This window comes from Ruditapes philippinarum, unplaced genomic scaffold, assembly GCF_026571515.1.
Source record: "Ruditapes philippinarum isolate M1 unplaced genomic scaffold, ASM2657151v2 ctg723_1_1_1_1, whole genome shotgun sequence".
Taxonomy (NCBI): domain Eukaryota; kingdom Metazoa; phylum Mollusca; class Bivalvia; order Venerida; family Veneridae; genus Ruditapes; species Ruditapes philippinarum.
The window spans coordinates 804,729-824,244 of record NW_026866929.1 but is presented as its reverse complement, the minus strand read 5'-3'; the positions used below and the strand labels follow the sequence as shown (position 1 = coordinate 824,244).

At 33.9% G+C, this 19,516-nt stretch overlaps 1 protein-coding gene across 1 annotated transcript; it reads left to right on the top strand.

The window, feature by feature from the left end:
• The first annotated feature begins 6,643 nt into the window (after positions 1-6,643).
• Positions 6,644-19,002, top strand: LOC132734238 (peptide-N(4)-(N-acetyl-beta-glucosaminyl)asparagine amidase-like). The gene is made up of 7 exons (XM_060720942.1): positions 6,644-6,895; positions 9,652-9,885; positions 11,733-12,627; positions 13,964-14,052; positions 14,690-14,713; positions 16,101-16,248; positions 17,881-19,002. The coding sequence occupies exons 1-7, from the start codon at positions 6,674-6,676 to the stop codon at positions 18,051-18,053; spliced, it is 1,785 nt and encodes a 594-aa protein (XP_060576925.1). The 5' UTR covers positions 6,644-6,673; the 3' UTR covers positions 18,054-19,002.
• Positions 19,003-19,516: the final 514 nt, after the last annotated feature.

Sequence of the window (19,516 nt, the reverse complement as noted above, 5' to 3'; positions counted from 1 at the left end):
GGCATTTTCCGGAAATGATAACGTATGGCGTATGGCACCAATTCTGACCAAGATGATGTTATATCTGGCGTTCCCCAGGGAACCGTACTAGGTCCACTTCTATTCCTGGCCTACATAAATGACATGCCTGACTGCACATCATCTGACATCCGACTCGAGATCTTTGCGGACGATAGCCTCATGTACAGGTCATCATCAGAGTACAAATGACAAGGCAAGGCTGCAAGCAGGATCTTGAAGCACCTGGAACAATGGGAACGAACCTGGCTTTTGCGCTTCAATGCTTCCAAGTGCTATGTACTACACATATCATCAAACAAAAAGATAGATCACCAAACACCAGTATATACTTCATGGCCAAGTTCCTGCAATCAGTGGACCACAGCAAATACCTTGGTGTTAAGTGTCTCCAACAACCTTTCATGGACAAGCACATACAGAATGTAGCTGCCAAAGGAAACAGAACACTGGATTTGTGAGGAGAAACTTGAAGGATTGTACCACCACAACTGAAAGCACCAAGTTACTGCACTTTTGTACGCCCAGGTCTTGAATATGCAGCAACGGTTTGGGATCCTCATATTCAGACACCACATAGATTCAATTGAGCAGATCCAGAAAAGTGCAGCCAGGTTTGTCAAAAATGACTATAAATCCAGAACACCTGGATGTATGACAGAAATGCTGAGGAGCCTGGATTGGAACACCCTCCAACAGAGAAGGAAGGAAGCAAGGTTAGGCATGCTCTACCGCAATTCAACATGACCTAGTAGACATCCCAAGGACAAGTACCTACCACTGAGTAACCAATCCAAGAAGCAACACCACCAGTGACAGTAGAACACGTATTCGTTTCTACCAAGAACGCACCACTGGCAGGATGTATACAAATACCTTCTTCCCCAGGACAATTGTTGACTGGAATGGCTGGCACCAACAGTCTCCGCCGCGGAAACGCTGGATGCTTTCCGCGCGCGCCTGCCGGCCTCCATCTAAATTCACTTCACAACGTCTCTGTAAATAAATTTTTATCAGTTTTTACAACTTTTATCGCTGAGAGGAAGAGTGTTCCATCTCACCATGTACATAGTTTCGCAGAGCCTCATTACGTTCCTTTTGGATCCCGGCTCTTATACTGGAAGAAGAAGAAGAAGAAAATATCAATGATAACGTATGGCGCATTTTTCTACTTAATTGGTGGATTTCTATTTGTCCAGTAAGCTGATAATAAATTATTTGTATGTAAGAAATGATAGATATTTGAAAAAAAAGTTTGTCATTTCAGATTTTAGGATTCTACAGTTGTTATTATTATTATTACGTTATTTTTACCTTATCTTGCTTTGACCATGCATATTGTCATCCAGGAACATGTGCATCAAACGGTTATTGTACAGTTTGAGAGATTAAAAAACAACGACTTATGCTGTTTCTACTTAATTAGGACACTTTATTGCTTATAATTATCATTTATTGTCGAGGAATATTCAGAAACCATATAAGAATTAGTAATGCAACACTTATTTATAGCAATGGAGAGGCCTCATTTTACTTATGTCCCATGTAAAGTTTCAGTTCCCCAGTGCTTGTTAGATACATATAATCTAATAAAAAAAACAAACAAAAAAAACAACAAAAAACAAACAAACAAACATACATACATACATGTATTGAGTTTTAAAATACAAATATATGAATATCATGAATAACTTTTATTCAGAACAAGACATGAAGCTGATAAATCAAAATGATTTCACTTACAATATGAACTTCGCGGGATTGGAAAAAAATAAATACATGTATATCATTTTCTTACTTGAATGTAGAATACTGCTTAAGCAAATGCTATGGACGTGGAATGTAACGTGTTTTACTTCTTTCCATAAACATTGTATGCTCTTCTGGTGATCTTTTTTACTGTCATGTAACCAGCAACCCAGATGTTTTGTGCTTCCTTGTGCCCTTTTCCAAATATTTGGCTCTGAACTCTAGTGATGTCATGCTCATGAATTTTGTAGTATTCAACTTTAACGATTTTGAACCCGTTTACTCGAGTTTGACCAAGAGAGCTTCACAATTTGACCTGAGCTCGGGCGTTTCTAATGCTGCGACAGTGTCTGACTGCAATTAAATCTCCATCAGCTGTCATAGTCGCTTCGGTATATTAAAAAGAAAAAACTTGGGATTCAGAATTTCGTTTGTAAAGTGCTTAAGTTTAAGAAAGGATTAGTTACTTATGATGATGTTTGGTATTGTGGATTCATTTATATATCTCTACATGATCATTTCGATGTATTACTTATTTCAAATTATGTAACCACAAGAACTGTTAGAATTCCACTCGGCGGGGATTCATTTTATTTACACTGTCTCGTTTATAGGACTGAACTAGTGGGGGGTAAAGTAGGTTTGGTGACCATTAACCCGGTTTAAAAATCCCCAGCGGTCTTGTGTGGTGTTTCAAGGCCTCCCTTTGGGTTTTAAAATGTATGTCCTTTTTTTTTCATACTGTTTTGGGACACTTTTGTTTTTTGTCCCTTTTTTTTTTTCGTCTGCGGGAAAATATTTCCCCTTTTGTCCTAGTTTTTTTTAATTTTTCCCCCCCCGTTTCCCCGTACTTCAATTAAGTCCCCTTCCCCTGTGCCCTTTTGCTTTGTCGGCCTATTAATCAGCCAATTGTATTTAAATACAATTTAATTCCTTTCATTAATTACTAAGTGATCGCCCTGCCCATGCTCTGTCTTGTGACCTGTCCTGTTTTTAATTGGGGTCCTCCTGGACTCCTGGCCGCTGGTCCTTGCTGCACGGTGTGGGAGTTGCGTACATTGAACGCCACCTTTTCTTGTTCATCTTGTTATCATATTTCAATTACTACAATTATGCTCAATAATATACGGAGGGAATGCTTGACCTCAATAACAATATGGGTCATTTACTGGCCAATACTGATGTATTTGTGAATTTTGAGGGCCACGGGTCCATGGGTTGTGGAGTTACTGGTCGGAGACCAGTTTGACATACATTTTCAATGTGACCTTGACCTTTGACCCCTTGAGCATGAAATCATAAGAGTCATCTACACGCGAATAGAAACGCACTTAAAGTTTGATGGACAAGGGCCCATGTGATGTTAGGTTATTTGTTGAAAACCGTTTTAACATACAGAGTAAATATGACCTTGACCTTTGACACCTTGACCCCAAAATCAACAGAGTTTATCTACTGGCTACGGCCAATGCACCTGCGGAATTTAAGAGTGAAGTGCCTATGAGTTGCTGAGTTATTGGTTGGAAACCGTTTTTATATAAAAAGACAATGTGACGTTCAAATTTGACCCAGTGACCCCAAAAACATTATGGTCATCAACTGATCATGACTAATCAACATACAAAGTTTGAAGTTCCTAGGTCCACATGTTTTCCTAAATTATTGATCAGTTGCTTGTTCTCCTGACTTACTGATCGACCGGCATGTGCAAAGTAATATACCCCCAATTCTTTGAAAAGAGGACATATTTATTTTGTAGAACGTTATTTTAAAGGGCTAATGTGATATATCGATATTGACTAAACAAGCAGATCTTCTTTTACACTTTTTCTATTTGATTAATTTGATATAGATCTATTGAGGGGATCCTAGAGAGTTAACATATTCTATTTTAGGTCTTATTAATACTAGGTATGCATGTCTTTTACTTTTGAGGAATTTGTCTTTAAGCATCTTCAAAGGAAACAGAGTGTTTGATTTGCTTTATTACAAAAAATAATCAGTATGAATGTCCTTTTTCAAATTGTTTTGACTTGTGACATCTAGATATTTGACAGATTTTACTAAGGTTATAATGATATGTCTATATTTAATTCGGTCGTGTTTTTTCACAATTTTAAAACTAAGTACACGATGCTTATTCCAACTAAAAGGTATTTCACCAACATGCATTAAAATGATCGTTAACAAAGTAGAGATATATTTTAGATATTTTGCGTGGATGTTGTTCGGGCCAGTTTTACCTGGTATGTGGATTGACATTTGATAATGGTTCTGTGATATCATCTTGACATTAGGAATCGATATTAACGGTTGTCCAACTTCCCGGGATAACTACAAGTATGGTCGGTGAATGAATTTTAAAAGGACGTGTCCGAAAGGCAAATGAAAAAATCACAATTGAGCATATTGTCAAATCCTATCTTAGAAATTTCCATCTTAACTAGACTTAATAAGAACGGGCAACACTGTTGTTTTTGATTGCGTTAAAGTTTATCTAATTTCCTCAAAGAAAAAGAAGTCTCTTCTAGAAAATATATTGTGAACATAATAGCAATTAATTTGCATTTGTGTTACAAATTCTTATCTACCATGAAACATAATATAAACTGAGAAAAAAATGCAAAAACCAGAAACTAACAGTCGTATATGAATGTATGAATGTGTCATGTATTTTCATGCCCAACCTTTAATGCTTTTTGACATGTATTGTAAAAGATTGAGACATGGTGCATACAGAAACGGAACAAAAACGCAAAGTTTTAATGATATTCATGTTCTCTTTAACTTTATTGTGAAAAAGCACTATACTAGCCAAACAAAATTTTCAATCTATCCCTGTTTCTCGTATTTTATTAACGGGACGCGCTTTAAACAGATGAAATCGGCACTTCGAACCCCGAAAACGCGTCTACTTTGTAGCATAAATATATACCGAGTAAAATTTAGAAAAAAAAATGTGACAAAAGCATGTAAAAATAATGTTTTGTTTAAATGTCAGTAAATCCTGAAAAATGTGTTAAAACTTCAACTTTACTTTTAATCATACTCTGGTTTAGTAATTTTTCATAATAAAACAAACATTTTCTTTGTCCATAATGTCATAAAGGGATATATTTCTGTGTGTAGGGCAAAACAGCAATACTATCTAGAAATGTTATGTAAGATTCATCTATGCCAGTTTAGGCCTTAGCCCCATGATTATACAAGAAAACAGGATAGTTAGTAAGCAGATACATTTGAATTAATTAATAAATCCTTTTTACGTTCGTCTTCTACTTTTTTTCCAACCAATTTTAGTGATTCGAAAACGCGCCTTCTTTGTAGCATTGATATATACCGAGAGAATATTTTTTTTAAAAATGTGACTAAAACATGTAAAAATAATGCTCTATGAAAATATCAGTAAATCCAGAAAAATGTGTTAAAACTTCGACTGTACTTTTAATCATACTCTGGTTTACTAATTTTTCATGATAAAATATAATCATTTTCTATGAAAACGTATCTTAAACACTTAATTAAGAATGACACTAATGCTTTGAGGTGATCTGTAGAGTCAAATCATAACACAGCGACCCATCCTTCAGCAACAAATAAAATTACCAGATAATACGATAAGTTTATCGTTCATCTAGATGTTGAGGGTCAGTATTCACAGACAGAAAAAAATGTTTGTGTTTAATTCAGATATGATGTTTTCTTTGTTCATAATGTCTAAAAGGGACATTTTTCTGTGTGTAGGGCAAAACACACTATCTAGAAAGATTATCTAAAGTTCATCTATGCGAGTTTAGGCCTTATCCCCATGATAATACGAGAAATCAGGATACCTATAGTAAGCAGATACATTTGAAATCTTAATTCCTTTTTACGTTTTCTCCCACTTTTTCCAACTAATTTTAGTGATGTGTGTACATATTGTATTTGTTACAATATTTCTACATTAAATTGTTTCTTGTAACCGCCCAAAAGGCCGCTTATATTGGAAACTCTTGCATCTGTAGTGGAAATATATAAACCCCTTTTCCCTTTAGAAATGCTTTAAACTAACTTCAAGTACAGTATGGTTGTTCGCTTATCTTTGCCAGTTTATGTCAGAACAAGCTGGATTTGAAATGGGAAATTGATTTTTAAAAGTACATGTACTTGATCGACAGTACAACCAAATATAAAAAATAATGTCAAGGCCTGTTTGTGTGGTCTAAATGTCATAAGTAATAGATTAGGGCTTTGGCCTTTCTTGTGATTGGTTAAGAAGTGAACGCTTTTGTAAACTGGTTATTTAGAATGCCTATGCATAGTAAGATGTTCCGATTTAGAGTCTTCTTTGGTCAGTTTTTCGATCACTTTTACGTGTCAGACATTTTATTCTCCTGGAAAAATTACATCGTTACTGTAGCATGAAAACTCGATTTTATTGTAGGTTTAGGATCCATTTTTTATAATATACATGTAACTATCTGAACTACAAGTACCTGATACCCTACTCGAGGACACAATAAAATCTTTCATTCCTAGGAACATACGTCTTTGGAATAGCCTCCCTCTAACTGTTCACTCTAGCCCCAGGCTGAGAGGCTTGACCCATTCTATAAATTCTAAATTGCACACCATTTCTTTTAAATAAATAGTCTTGTAGAACTTTTATTCTTTTAACTTTTTAAATTTGCATATAAATGATTTCTTTTAATAACAGTTCCCTGACAATGCGCCTGCTAGTCATAATCAGTATTGATTGAACACATTTCGCAGTATCGTGTAGATGTAGATGTAAGTCTATCGGGAGAATTAATACGATATTCTGATCCCATTGCAAGACCCTTTCTGATAAAATTTAGTGGTGTTTAAATTACTATTCAAGGGGAATAACTCTAAAATGTGAATCGTCACTTCCTGGTAAACAATGGCACCAATTCTTTCATCGGTAAAGCAATTAGTAAATGAAAACACTGCTAAGGACTTTATGACAGCGTCCGATATACTGATAAAGTTTGCAAATAATGTTTTACAGCACCCATCTGAACAAAAATATCGTCGAATCAGATTAGGCAACCCTACAGTGGAAACTAAACTTCTTCCAGTATGTGGTGCCATGGAATGTTTGTTTGAAATGGGATTTACAGAGGTAAGTTTATATTTGTTATTGTTTGTTATATAAGCATGAGAAAACTTTGATGAAAGAGAGTTGAGAGTAAACTCTTCTTTCCTAAATTTAACCTGTCTATCGGGGCAGAAGTGGAGGGAGGGTGCCGAGTGTCATAAGTAGGATTTGGTGGCCTTGGGCTTGGTATGTGCACATGGTAGTCCAATATATCTTGTTAAAGTTAATATCGACAAGCAAAAATATCTCAAAGCGACGTCATATTTATAGGACTAGTGCACATGGCGCAGATAGGAAACAGGACACATGTGGAGAGATTTGCAGCTTAGCAATTGGTAAAGACCATAAACCTACCTTATTTATGTAAAATATGATAAACAAGATCGACAAGGAAAGGCGGCATCCAATGAACGCAGCCCCCACCCTACCCAGCAACAAACGCCAGCGGCAAGGAGCCCAGGAGGACCCCAAAAAATAAAAAAAGGACAGGGCACAAGGCAGAGTACGGGCAGGCAAACCACTACATCAGAATACATATTTATTAACTTATAAGGAACTAAAACAAAACAAATAAATGATTTAATATAAGGCCCATAATGCCAAAGGGCACAGGGGAAGGGGACATGAGACACGGGGAAGGGGGGGGAAATAAAATAAATACAAACTAGGGACAAGGGAAGACACTTACCGTAGACGAGAAACAACAAGAGACACAAGCAAACGTGTCACCAAAACAGTATAAAACAACATAGACATACATCTGAGGAACACAGAGGGGCGCCGCCTTGGAACGGTCAGCAGCATAATAATGACTACTGGGGAGTTTAAACCGGTTAATGGTGCACCAAACCTCGCTCTTAGCCCCACCATGTTCCTATAAACGAGACAGTGTAAACAAAAATGAATCCCCGCCAAGTGAAATTCTAACAGTTGTTATGGTTACAAAGGTCAAATAAGTAAAACACCAAAAATGATCATGTAGAAAACATATAAAAGTAAACCCAATGACCATAACAAAAGTACTCGATGTCTTAAAGGAAGACAGAGCAACAAGAAAATCATCTACAATGGCCCGACGAAAGCAAGACAGAAGACAAACATTAAGGCAATTCAGTCCCAAAGGGCTTTAAGAACTGTCCATCATATAGTCTCCCACTTGGCCCCGTCAGATGTAATCAAAAGAGGAAAGCGTAGTGTCCAACTGTAAATGGGCTTGAACACTAAGCATTGCGGTATGTCTTAAGATAGTAGGGTCATAAGCCCTTTTTAATAAACGTTTTATAATTTTAGTAAAACACAACAGAAAAATTTACAATGACCCAAGATCTTACGAAGTTTGTAAACAACATCACCGTAAAAATCAGGCTGGCTAATCCCTTGTGGCAGAAGTGTTTTTAGATCACTATTGAATTTTGAAATTAAATCAAAGTTACGATTGTAAAATTTTGGTTAAAATATTTACGTAATTTATAATAGCGGTAGCCCTGTTTAAGAAGCTTACCGGTAATGAAAATATTTCGCTCGTTAAAATCCTTTACGTTGCTACAAGCTCTAGCAAATCTAATTAACTGAGATATATAAACCCGTAAGATGTTGCGTGCGGTACGTCTCCATCCAAATGAGGATAATTTACTATATACTAAAATCAAAGTCATCTCTTTTTATCATAAATTTTTTCGTGTGAATCGAATTGTTTTTGATAGTGATATGAAGATCCAAAAATGATGTAGTTAAATTTCAAGTATTCGTTTTATTAAGTTGTAGCTCCGTAGGATAAATATTAGACACCATTTGATCAAAAAAAGAATTATCTAAATTAAAAATGTCATCAAGATATCTGGAAGTGTTATTAAATGCTGATATAACATCTTGTTGTGTATTTTTCAGAGAGACTTAACATAAAATCTCTTTCATAGCAATACAAAAACAAATCGGCGACCAGGGGTGCACAATTAGTACCCATAGAAATTCCTATGATTTGTTTGAATAGGGTATTACCAAACCTGACATAAATATTGTCTAAAAGAAAAGAGAGTGCTCTACAAACTTCGTCACAGGTCCACATAGTATATTGTTTAACAATACAGTTTGTAAAGAAGGCTTTTTGAGAGTTACATGCAAGAAATGTAACTTTTTCCCGTGCAAAGGTTTTCTGAATAAGGGAAATTAGTTTATCATTAATTAAATTATGTGGCAGTGTAGTATAAAGGGTAATCCACCTCATACCTTAGTCCAAATAATTAAACTTTGTGATGAGAAATTGTGCTATTTGTGTATGGAAAGGAGATTCTGACCAAAAACAAACGTTATCTCAGAATCTAGCTTTGGCACATGAATATATTTTGACTACCTCATACTTCTACTTTGTCTATTCCAGCTGAACTTATTAGCCTTATTCATGAAATATCTCTTCTGCTACTTTTTTCTGTTTACAATTGGTATAATTGCAGTGAATAAGTATTTTGCTACCTTTAACACATTTTACTGCATGATCTTCAGTTGTTAAACATCTAACATATTCTTAATCCATTACTTAAACATTACTTAACACATCTATAAAATTTCTAAAGAATTGAAAAATATATTTTGTTTAGACATAATGTGCCTTTAACTCTAGAAATATTTCATTCATTCATTCATTCATTCATTTTCTCATTCACTCATTCGCTCGCTCACTCATATATATATGAACTATCTTAATTGAAAAAATTTAATAATCTCATACGTAACATTTATTCTTATGGTAATAACATATCATTTATCATTATTTTATCTTACAGGATGGGGAGTTTCTAACTTTACCAATGTCAGCTCCTTTAAGTCTATTATCTCAGTTAAAGACACAGTTGGAGAATGAACGAGGAATTGTTCAGAAATCATCAACCCCAGTGGCTCCAAGTAGTTCAGCACCAGAAACCACTAATCCTTCAAGTGCAGGACAGGCATCTGGTGGACAGAGTAGACAACAAGTTGCTTCACTTGCTAACAGTCAAATGAATTTATCTGAAATTGTTGTAAGTTGCCTATATTCAATATTGAATGCATTTTCAAAACATATATAAAAATCTAAAACATTTATTTTAAACAGAAAAGACACAAATTTTTTGTCAATTAAGCATACATTTGTTATGCCTACAATAATATCAAAGAATATTAATTTATTACCATATACATGTATCTAGTAATCAGCTATATTTTGTTTTCTCCAACCAACTGTACCAAATACATTTGTACTTGCAAATGCAGAAAATGACCCAAAATTGTGTCATTTGTTAAGAGGGAAGATGTCAAACCTACTTTAACAATAATATTGGTAATTTGGGGTTTATTATTTAAATCAAAATTTTGCATGTTTTCCAGTAAAAAAGTAAAGAAAAAAATAATAAAATTAAATTTTTTAAATTTACAAAATTAAAACATTTAAAATTAATGTCTATAATTGAAAAGTATTGAACTTTTTAATGTCAAATTTTTTTAAATTGATTTAAATTTTCTTTTTTGGAAAAATTAGTGTAAAAAAGCTGTGGCATAGAAAGGGGGAAAAACTGATGTAACTTTACATTACAAATATTTTCAGCATTTACTTCCCTTTGATAGTTAAAAATAAAATTGAAAGTGGCAGATCATTAATTAGTGAATGATAGAATGTACTTTCATGATGTAATGAATTACATTCAATTACCATACAAATTGTACAAAGTTGTTATAAATTGTAATTACAATCACAAATTTTCAATAACCCCAAATCTGACTTGTTTATTGTATTATCTTTGTTATTGGCAAACGCCCTATTGTTAAAAATATATACTTACAACAAAAAAGCAACATATATTCAATTTTATCAGTTATGCTTAAAAAAAGTTTATTTTTGCTCATATTTAAATACCAAAATGTACACTTTAATGGAGGAATATGGTCTAATGAGAATGATGTTACCTTGAACTATATTTAAGTCTCTCTAACCTGAATATCATGTACATATATGTATGCTTCAATCTGCATTGTATTCTGGAGAATGTTCAGTCTGGACAAAGCCCTTCATCATATTTAATGAAAGTTTCAAAATATGTACTGACTGAAAAGGGAACAGTGTGGGTCATAATCAGATGGCATGGTCTTGCCAGCTGATCTTGATTGACACTTGTTGCATGTTTAAAGTAGACTCAATGGCTGCATGCAGACTAAGTATTACAATGTACGGAAAACAATTTAGAGTCTAGTCAATGGATAAGCATGTTTTTATGGGCATTACCAGTCAAACTATTAAGTAATAGAAAGAGCACCGAAACACGAGGCTATCTGATTTGTACGAGGGGGCGTAGCCCCCGAGTATTAATCAGATTGCCGAGTGTTTTGGTGTTCTTTCTCTTTTGTATCATAGTCAAACATAAAAGCACGTTCCCTGTTGTCACAATATGAAAAACCCCGGCAAAATGAAACCAATGAACGAACATTCTGAAATATGACAATTTCTGTCACTTTCCCCTTTCTCTGCCGTTCACAATATGTAAACACCAGCAAAAATGAGCCAATCAATGGGCATGCTCTGGAGTGCGGGTAACTAATACCCGCACTCCAGTTAACGCACTGTGCATGTATATGTATACAATTTAACCCTGACACATTTTCAACAGAAAGGTCTCCAAACTATGATACAATATGATATAAATAACAGTTATTTCTGTGAGCATAGTAATTAGTTAAACAATTTATTGAAGATAGTATTTATTTAAAAAAAAAAATGCAAACAGATTACAAAATTTATAGTTTACTAAAATACTTCAGTTTATAAGCATATCTTATTTCTCTTGATGATATTAAGACTGCATGGTGCAAAATTAAACATTAATGAAAATTTCAGAGAAAAGAACAGGATTTCCATAGAAGACTTGAATCACAGGTTCAACATGTGCTTGTTTATGAAGATCGAAGAAAGCAACAAAAAGCAAGGGAGGTCATTCCAATAGCTCAACTCCAGAAAGAGGCTGAGGCAAAGTTGGAACAGCTCAATAAATACGCAAGTACAGGTGATGGTCAAACAGATTCTTCTCCTAAGTTAGATTTACAGGACTGCTTGGTGTTAGCTTTACTTAATTGGTTTAAAAATTCCTTTTTCAAATGGGTTGATGCTCCTGCCTGTGGGGGTTGTGGAGGGAAACCAAATGCTGTTGGAAGCATACAGCCTACTGCAGAAGAGTTACGCTTTGGCGGTAATAGAGTTGAAAATTACAAATGCCCTACTTGTCAGACATTTACAAAATTTGTACGCTACAACGATCCAGAGAAGTTATTAGAAACAAGGGAGGGAAGATGTGGAGAGTGGGCAAATTGTTTCACTCTTTGTTGTCGAGCAATGAATTTTGAGGCACGCTATGTCTTAGACTGGACCGATCACGTATGGACCGAGGTATATTCAAACTCACAGCAGCGTTGGGTTCACTGTGATCCTTGTGAAAACACCTGTGATAAACCATTGTTATATGAAGTTGGCTGGGGGAAAAAGTTGACTTACATTATTGCATTTTCTGTGGACGATGTTGAGGATGTTACTTGGAGATATACGTCAAATTTCGAGGAAATTCTGAAAAGGAGGAATGAATGTCGTGAAAATTGGTTAGTCAGAACTTTGTACAATATGGATAAACAAAAGTGGTCATCGATGCCTGAAGCAAAGCGTAATGTAAGGTTAAAAAGAAAAATTGTGGAGCTGGTTGAATTCATGACGCCAAAAAAAGCTGATGGGAAAAATTTGTCAGGTAAATTATTCAACTTGAAATAATAATTGAAACTTTATACAAAAATTGAAATTTTCAATGGTAAGAAAGCTCTAGTTCTGTATACAATATAATTTATGGACTACAGGAATCTGGGTCAGCTCGGCCCTAAAACATACTCGGCCCCCGAGTTAGCTCGGCCCTATTCCAACTCGGCACGTGGCAACTCGGTATAACTTAAAAATTTCCTATTGTCACGGGCTATATATTGATGTTAAAAGTATACATAATTATGATTGACTATTCATTTACAAAATTTGATTTAGTCGACAGCACATATTTTTTTGAAAATATACTTTACAAAACAAAATGCACAAGTATCGGAACCTGGGAAGAAAAAATATGAAGTTATTTTATCAATCTGTTCATATTTTTTTCTTCCCAGGTTCGATAATCGTGCCTATATCTATATTAATTTTATCGAATCTGCAAGAACAAATAAATAACTTTTTTTTTTCTAAATATACTTTATTTCAGCAGAGGTACAATGTATAATTATATAATAATAATAAGATATTTCTTATTATTCATTTACCTTAACAACATGCAAAGCAAAGTAAATACGTTATAGGCCTATATATTTTTGTAAAGTGGGCCGAGTTGACCCGTGCCGAGTTGGTATAGGGCCGAGTTGACTCTTTTCCGCGGTTCCGGACTACAGTAGTGATCTTATGAACCCTGCATTGATTGTAAATAATTTGATTGTAAAATTCATGACCAAAAAAAAAAGATTACATAAAAAAACTTTATGATAACTTCTTAACAATAAAATAATATGAAGTATTCTCATATTATAGTTGATACACTTTTAGTAAACTTACAGTATTATGATTTAAAGCATTTTGACTATACGAACCCGCAATATATTCTGTTGTTGCAAGTTATTTTTCTCAGCACTGTGGCTTTCATAGAACATTTTATCACATACTCGTGCAGATTTTGCCACTCCGTAAAAACAGTATTGCACGACCATGCATATATTGTGGCGTGATGTCATTTGCATTATGCAAACATAAAACTAAATGTTAGCGTTACACTATAGGCATGTCATTGAAAATGATTCTTTTTCAATTTAGACACTCATTATTTTGGATATGTGATAAATAGAATATTATATTCGTGTACTTTCAATACTGAATTTATTGAACTTGTTGAATAAGATAATATTATGCTCGCCAGAGACTCGCATAATATAACTTTATTCAACTCGTTCAGTAAAATCAGTATTGAATTTACACTCATTTATTATCCTCTATGTATTTACCATGAATTTTATTGTTTCCTCCTTTGATGAACATATATGATATTTATCATTTAGGTCGTACTACTGGATCGTTGGCATGGAGATTAGCACGAGGAGAGTTAGGTGACCAACCAGTAAACAAAGCTGAACCATATGTATTTAAGGTTAGATTTTATATTAGTATCTTTGTACCTAAGGGGCCTTTGTGGTCCAGTGGATAATACAAGCCTTGAGATTGGTTAGAATTTTAGATAAATACTGTACAGTTAGAGTTTTGCACACTTTCTGGTTAGCTTAATAGGAAGAGCTTTGGACTGTGAATTGGGCGATCTGGGTTCGATTCCAAGACGGTGCGGGTCACTTTCATTGTGATTGATCATGAAATCTTTTCTACGGTCATTCGCACTGTACCTCTGCTATGTACAGAAGTTTCAGTTCCTTACGAAAGTGAAGGCAACTAGTACTGGTAAACTGTTTGACATCCTGCCCAGGAACAATGTCTGCTATGCCAGGCAGGATATAATTTACATTCAAATACAGGAAAATTAATTTTGAGCAAAAGAGATGCATGTACAAAAATAACCATGTCAAAGTTATTATAAAACTAAAAAATAAAAAAAATGAAACTCCCAAAGTATATTGTGGTATTGTAAAATATTTTTATCTAAATTTTTTTATAGTGTAAAATTTCCCGGGCATTTGATTCAAGCATTTTAAAATTGGTGAATTTTTATATGTTGTTTAAAAACATTTGCAGTTACCCCTTTAAATTAAAAAAACTGTTTTATATTGATATTAAAGTTGACAGAGAAGGAGAAACCCTGGTAAATATCTCCTTTCTGACCATTTCCTGTCAAAAGGATGAATCCCGTCGAAAGTCATGTATAATGGGGAAATTTCGCCCTGGTTTTCAACTTTGGGTTTAAACAAGTCAGAAAATATATTCAGGAAAGTAAAAACAGGTTGGAAAGGGCATACCTGGCACGAAAGGGAAAGGGCCGGGAATAAGGGGTTTGAAATTGTCGGGAAAGTTTGATTTTAAAAGGGAAAAGACTTGTTATAAATATTTTTTCTTTCATAAACTTTTTAAAAAATTTTAAATTTTAAATCTTGGGGCGGTTTTGGGGCCCAAGGGGTTTAAGGTCATTAAATTTCCCCTTCACCCAATGTGCATTCAAATTTTTTCATTGAGGAAAATTTCCAGCTAGTTTTAACAGAATTTTCAGGGGGTTCTATTCAGATCCCCAAAAACCCAATGCACAAAAGGGGAACCTAAAGTTTTTTCCTCCCAGTAAAGAGGGAAAAATCGCTAATTAAACAAATACTGTGTCGGTGTGTGTAAAACAAAATGAAAAGGAAAAAAAATTATTTCCCTTTTAAGCTTGTCTAAGGGGGCCATTAAAACTTGTGGGGGCAACTTTTTTTGCTTTTTTGTCCAAAACGAGGGAAAAAATTTTGAAATTTTGCAAAAATATAATTGCTAGAAATAACTGATAATTCATAAATAACTTAAGATAACAAATGACTACAATATTTCTTAGTTAAAACATAATGTTTCATTTATTTGATTGATTTTGGAGTAAAATACTTTTCATATACAGTATAACTGGTTATTTCTGTGGGTGCATATTTTTGCGTTTTGAGACTGAAAATGAGTATATTAATATATGTGAATTTAATTTCTGCGTTTTTCTTCAAAAACTGTTATGAAATTCAATTTCTGCGTTTTTCTATTAAATTTACAGCCTACAAACACCATTTTGCTAAACTTATTACGTGATTAACTACATGTAAACTCCTTTGTGATAATTGACTACACCAAAAGCGCGCTATAAACATCTCATATTTCTTTATCAATACAATACAATACAATAAAGTTTATTTTGCAACGTTTCTAGCTTAATAATAGACGATTTTCAGTAGAGCGAGAGGCTACCAACAGGTATTGTGTATTGATTAATTTAAGAGGTAAATTGAGGTGACAAACTGGGTAAATTGCCTAATTATAAAACTAGGAAATATTTGAGATGCAGTCTGAAGGGACCCGCAAAATATTGCAGAAATTAGCTATCCGCAGATATTACCAGTTATACGGTATTAGATTAATTACATGTTTTCTTTTAAGAAATTTGCCCGATTTTGAAAGGATTTTAGATAAAGAGCAAATATAGAAAAGTATTAAAGAAGAATGATGTCAGGTCTATTGTTGTAGTTGATGATGATTTTCACTGTTGTTATTGTTGTTGTAGAGAGTACTTTGAAGATTGACAGTATAGATATAAAGGTGGACTGTTCTACATATGAGAATGGTAGAATAAACTGGATGATTTGCTCAGATGAGACATGTGCAATGCTGAAAGGTATGACCTTGAATCTGAAAATATTGGAGGAACATAGAGAATACATAGTAGATGTTCAGAATGGAGAAGGTTTATGTATCTTAATGAGCTGAAGTGAGCCAAATTCAGTTTTACAGTGAACCGGATAAATCTTCTTCATTTTGACAACAACCATGTATTTGATTTAGCATGCTTTTGTCTAATTAAACCATGTTTACAGATTATTTAAATGGTTTAATTTTTACTATTTCCCTGATCATACAGGGTCTATATGTATTTTGTTCTGCTGCTAACCATGTCAGTTCATCATAGGCTAACCATGTGACATAATGACTGGAGATAGATAAGTTTATTCGGCAAGGCTTTAGCCAGCTGATAATATAGACAGTAGCGGAATAAAATTAATTGTGTTTGCCACCAGTATAGAGCCAGACCAGTCTGCAAATCTTATGTATGTGAAAAGTCTGACAAGATGCCTATATTGCTGGCTGCTTATTGTTAGTATGTTCATCTTGATTTTCCATTAAAGTATTGGCAATGGAATCAGTTGATATGTAGACAAATAAAAAAAAATTATATCTCATTAAAATTTATGCCACAAAAAAAACCATATATCATGACTTTGATAGTTTTATTAACTTATATTTCAAGTTGGAAAACCCATTAGAATTCCATTGTCTCATGTTGCAGTTTTCATGCATTTTGGATTAATAGGTAATGTCACATATATGTGTGACTGTGTACACATAAATCAATATCATTATAAAAAGTTAGAGGTAAAAGCTGTTTTAGAAACACTGTACTAGCCACTTCTGTTTACTGCCAAAATTAGTTCTGCATGTTAACTCTGTGCTTTCATACATACTGTTTATTTTTTGTATGACCTCTGTGTTGCATTTGGCCAGGATGCTGACTTAGCTATCTATCCTGATCCAAGACAGCATTAAGTGCACATCTGATATCTATGCCGATCCAAGACAGCATAAAGTGCACATCTGATTTTAAACTATAAAACATTTTTATACAAGACACTTATCCAGATAGCTAAGAGAAAGTTGGTTGCTCTTCATAAATCTAAAGTTTTTACAAAAATGATGCACAGAAGTGCACTCCGACTCCTTCCATAAGAAAAGCTGGACCCGCTGTATGTTGTATTACTTGAACTCAAGTGTTTTGATGTTTTTATAGTTTAAAGCAACACGCCTCCAGATTCATGCTAATTTTCATGAAAATTTTGAAAATGTATTTGAATGTTTGTAATATTATGAATTAACCAAAAGGAAGCAATTTACACATTATCAATGACACTTACAAACCACGTTTATTACCAAAAAGTGGCCAAAATATGCATAAATAGCCTTTACTGCGTTAGTAACGCAGTAGAAATATAGTTGTAAATACTGAAAAGTCAGTCATAAATCGCACATAATATGTGAAATATTACTTGAATCTTTAAACTTTTTACTTTTCCTTACATCTTAGTACATTTTTCTCAAGTTTGATTTTATTGAAATATTTTGAATAAAAGTCTTGTATCTTCTGTGGAACGGGATGGGTTTTAAATAGGACTGCAGAAGAAAACCTTTAAATTTTGAAATTCTGAGAATGCTTGTCATTATCATCTTATTTACTTCTGTGTTGTTTTTATTTCAGGTGGACCTTCGTTACAGACTGTGACAGACCTTAGTGGTCAGACTGGTTTTACTTTAACTGCCAGTCTGTCAGGGGGAACGGGTGATGCTGCCTGGCAACACACTCAACTGTTTAGACAATCTAGTGAGGACACTGTGATATGTCCTTTTGAAATTCTGATCAGATTTCAGTAATCAGCATTATTTAATAAACAAAGTGTTTGTTGTGTGTAGGATTATAAAAATATATTTAGATTATACATATGTGTTCTAAGAGCATGAAGGTTGATTATTCACTTTATTTAATGATTATTCACTTTATTTAATGATTATTCACTTTATTTAATGATTATTCTCTTTATTTAATTCTTTTTTCTTCGTATATTTATTTTCTTATTCTTGGTAAATTTTTGTTTTACAAATTTGAATGGTTGTACTAAATACAAAATTATTTCCTACACTTTATCTACATATTGTTGCAACTTATTTTTTTATGTTTTTTTTACTGTGTGGTTTAAAAATATGGCATTTAAGTTTAAGATGTTTGTTATTGAGCCTGTGAAGTGAATCTCTGAACAATCAAATATATGTATAGAAGTATAGTAGGTGAACCAATCATACATTTGTGTAATTCTCTCATCCCTGCTGATTTTCATTTAAACCCTTAAACTTCTGGAACATAAAATGATTAACCCCTGCCACCAGGGCAGAGTAGCCTGGTCTCCCTGCACATATGCACAGTCTATCTACTGAATCCAAAAATAGGCTTAACCTGGACAAAATTTGCACAGAATTGAAACTTATATTTTATGAAAGATTGTACCCTGTAGATTCTAAAAATACAAAGTTCAGTCCCGGGAAACTGCAAAATCCAAAATATGATTTTTTAACAAAAACTAGGCTTTCATTTCTTTTCATTGGAATCAAATATTGATTAAAAGTTGTTGTAATGGTTCAATTGTGAGCCCAAACTTAAAATTGGAAATACATGTGCTATACACACTTCTGTTATTACTATTTGTATTTTTTTATCATTTCACTCCAAAAAGTGACTTTTTGTTGGGTTTAGCGTAAGCTTTATTGACTAAATGTTTCTATTCAATTTTTAGCTCACCTGTCACAAAGTGACAGGGTGAGCTTTTGTGATCGCTTTTCGTCCGGCGTCCATCCGTCTATAAACTTTTACTTTAAATGACATCTCCTCATAAACCACTAAGCCAATTTCATCCAAACTTCACAGGAATGTTCCTTTGGTGGTAACCTTTAAAAATTGTTCAAAGAATTTAATTCCATGCAGAACTCTGGTTGCCATGGCAACCGAAAGGAAAAACTTTAAATATCTTCTTTTAAAAAACCCAAAGAGCTAGAGCTTAGATATTTGGCATGAAACATCTTCTAGTGAGTGTCTACAAAGTTTGTTCAAATAAAAGCCCTGGGGTCAAAATTGGCCCCGCCCCAGGGGGTCTTTGATTTTCCTAATATGCATATAATAAAAACTTAAGAAAATCTTCTTTTAAAGAACACAAAGAGCTAGAGCTAAGATATTTAGCATGAAAAATGTTCTAATGGGTGTCTACCAAGTTTGTTCAAATAAAATCCCTGGGGTCAAAATTGGCCCCGCCCCGTGGGTCATTGATTTTCCTTATATATGTGTATAG

Bases quoted from the DNA above. Each gene is read 5' to 3' on its own strand.
- LOC132734238 (XM_060720942.1), top strand. From the start codon at position 6,674: ATGGCACCAATTCTTTCATCGGTAAAGCAATTAGTAAATGAAAACACT. The intron at 9,886-11,732 runs GTAAGTTGCCTA...TGAAAATTTCAG, and splicing joins TGAATTTATCTGAAATTGTT to AGAAAAGAACAGGATTTCCA. The intron at 16,249-17,880 runs GTATGACCTTGA...TTTTTATTTCAG, and splicing joins GACATGTGCAATGCTGAAAG to GTGGACCTTCGTTACAGACT.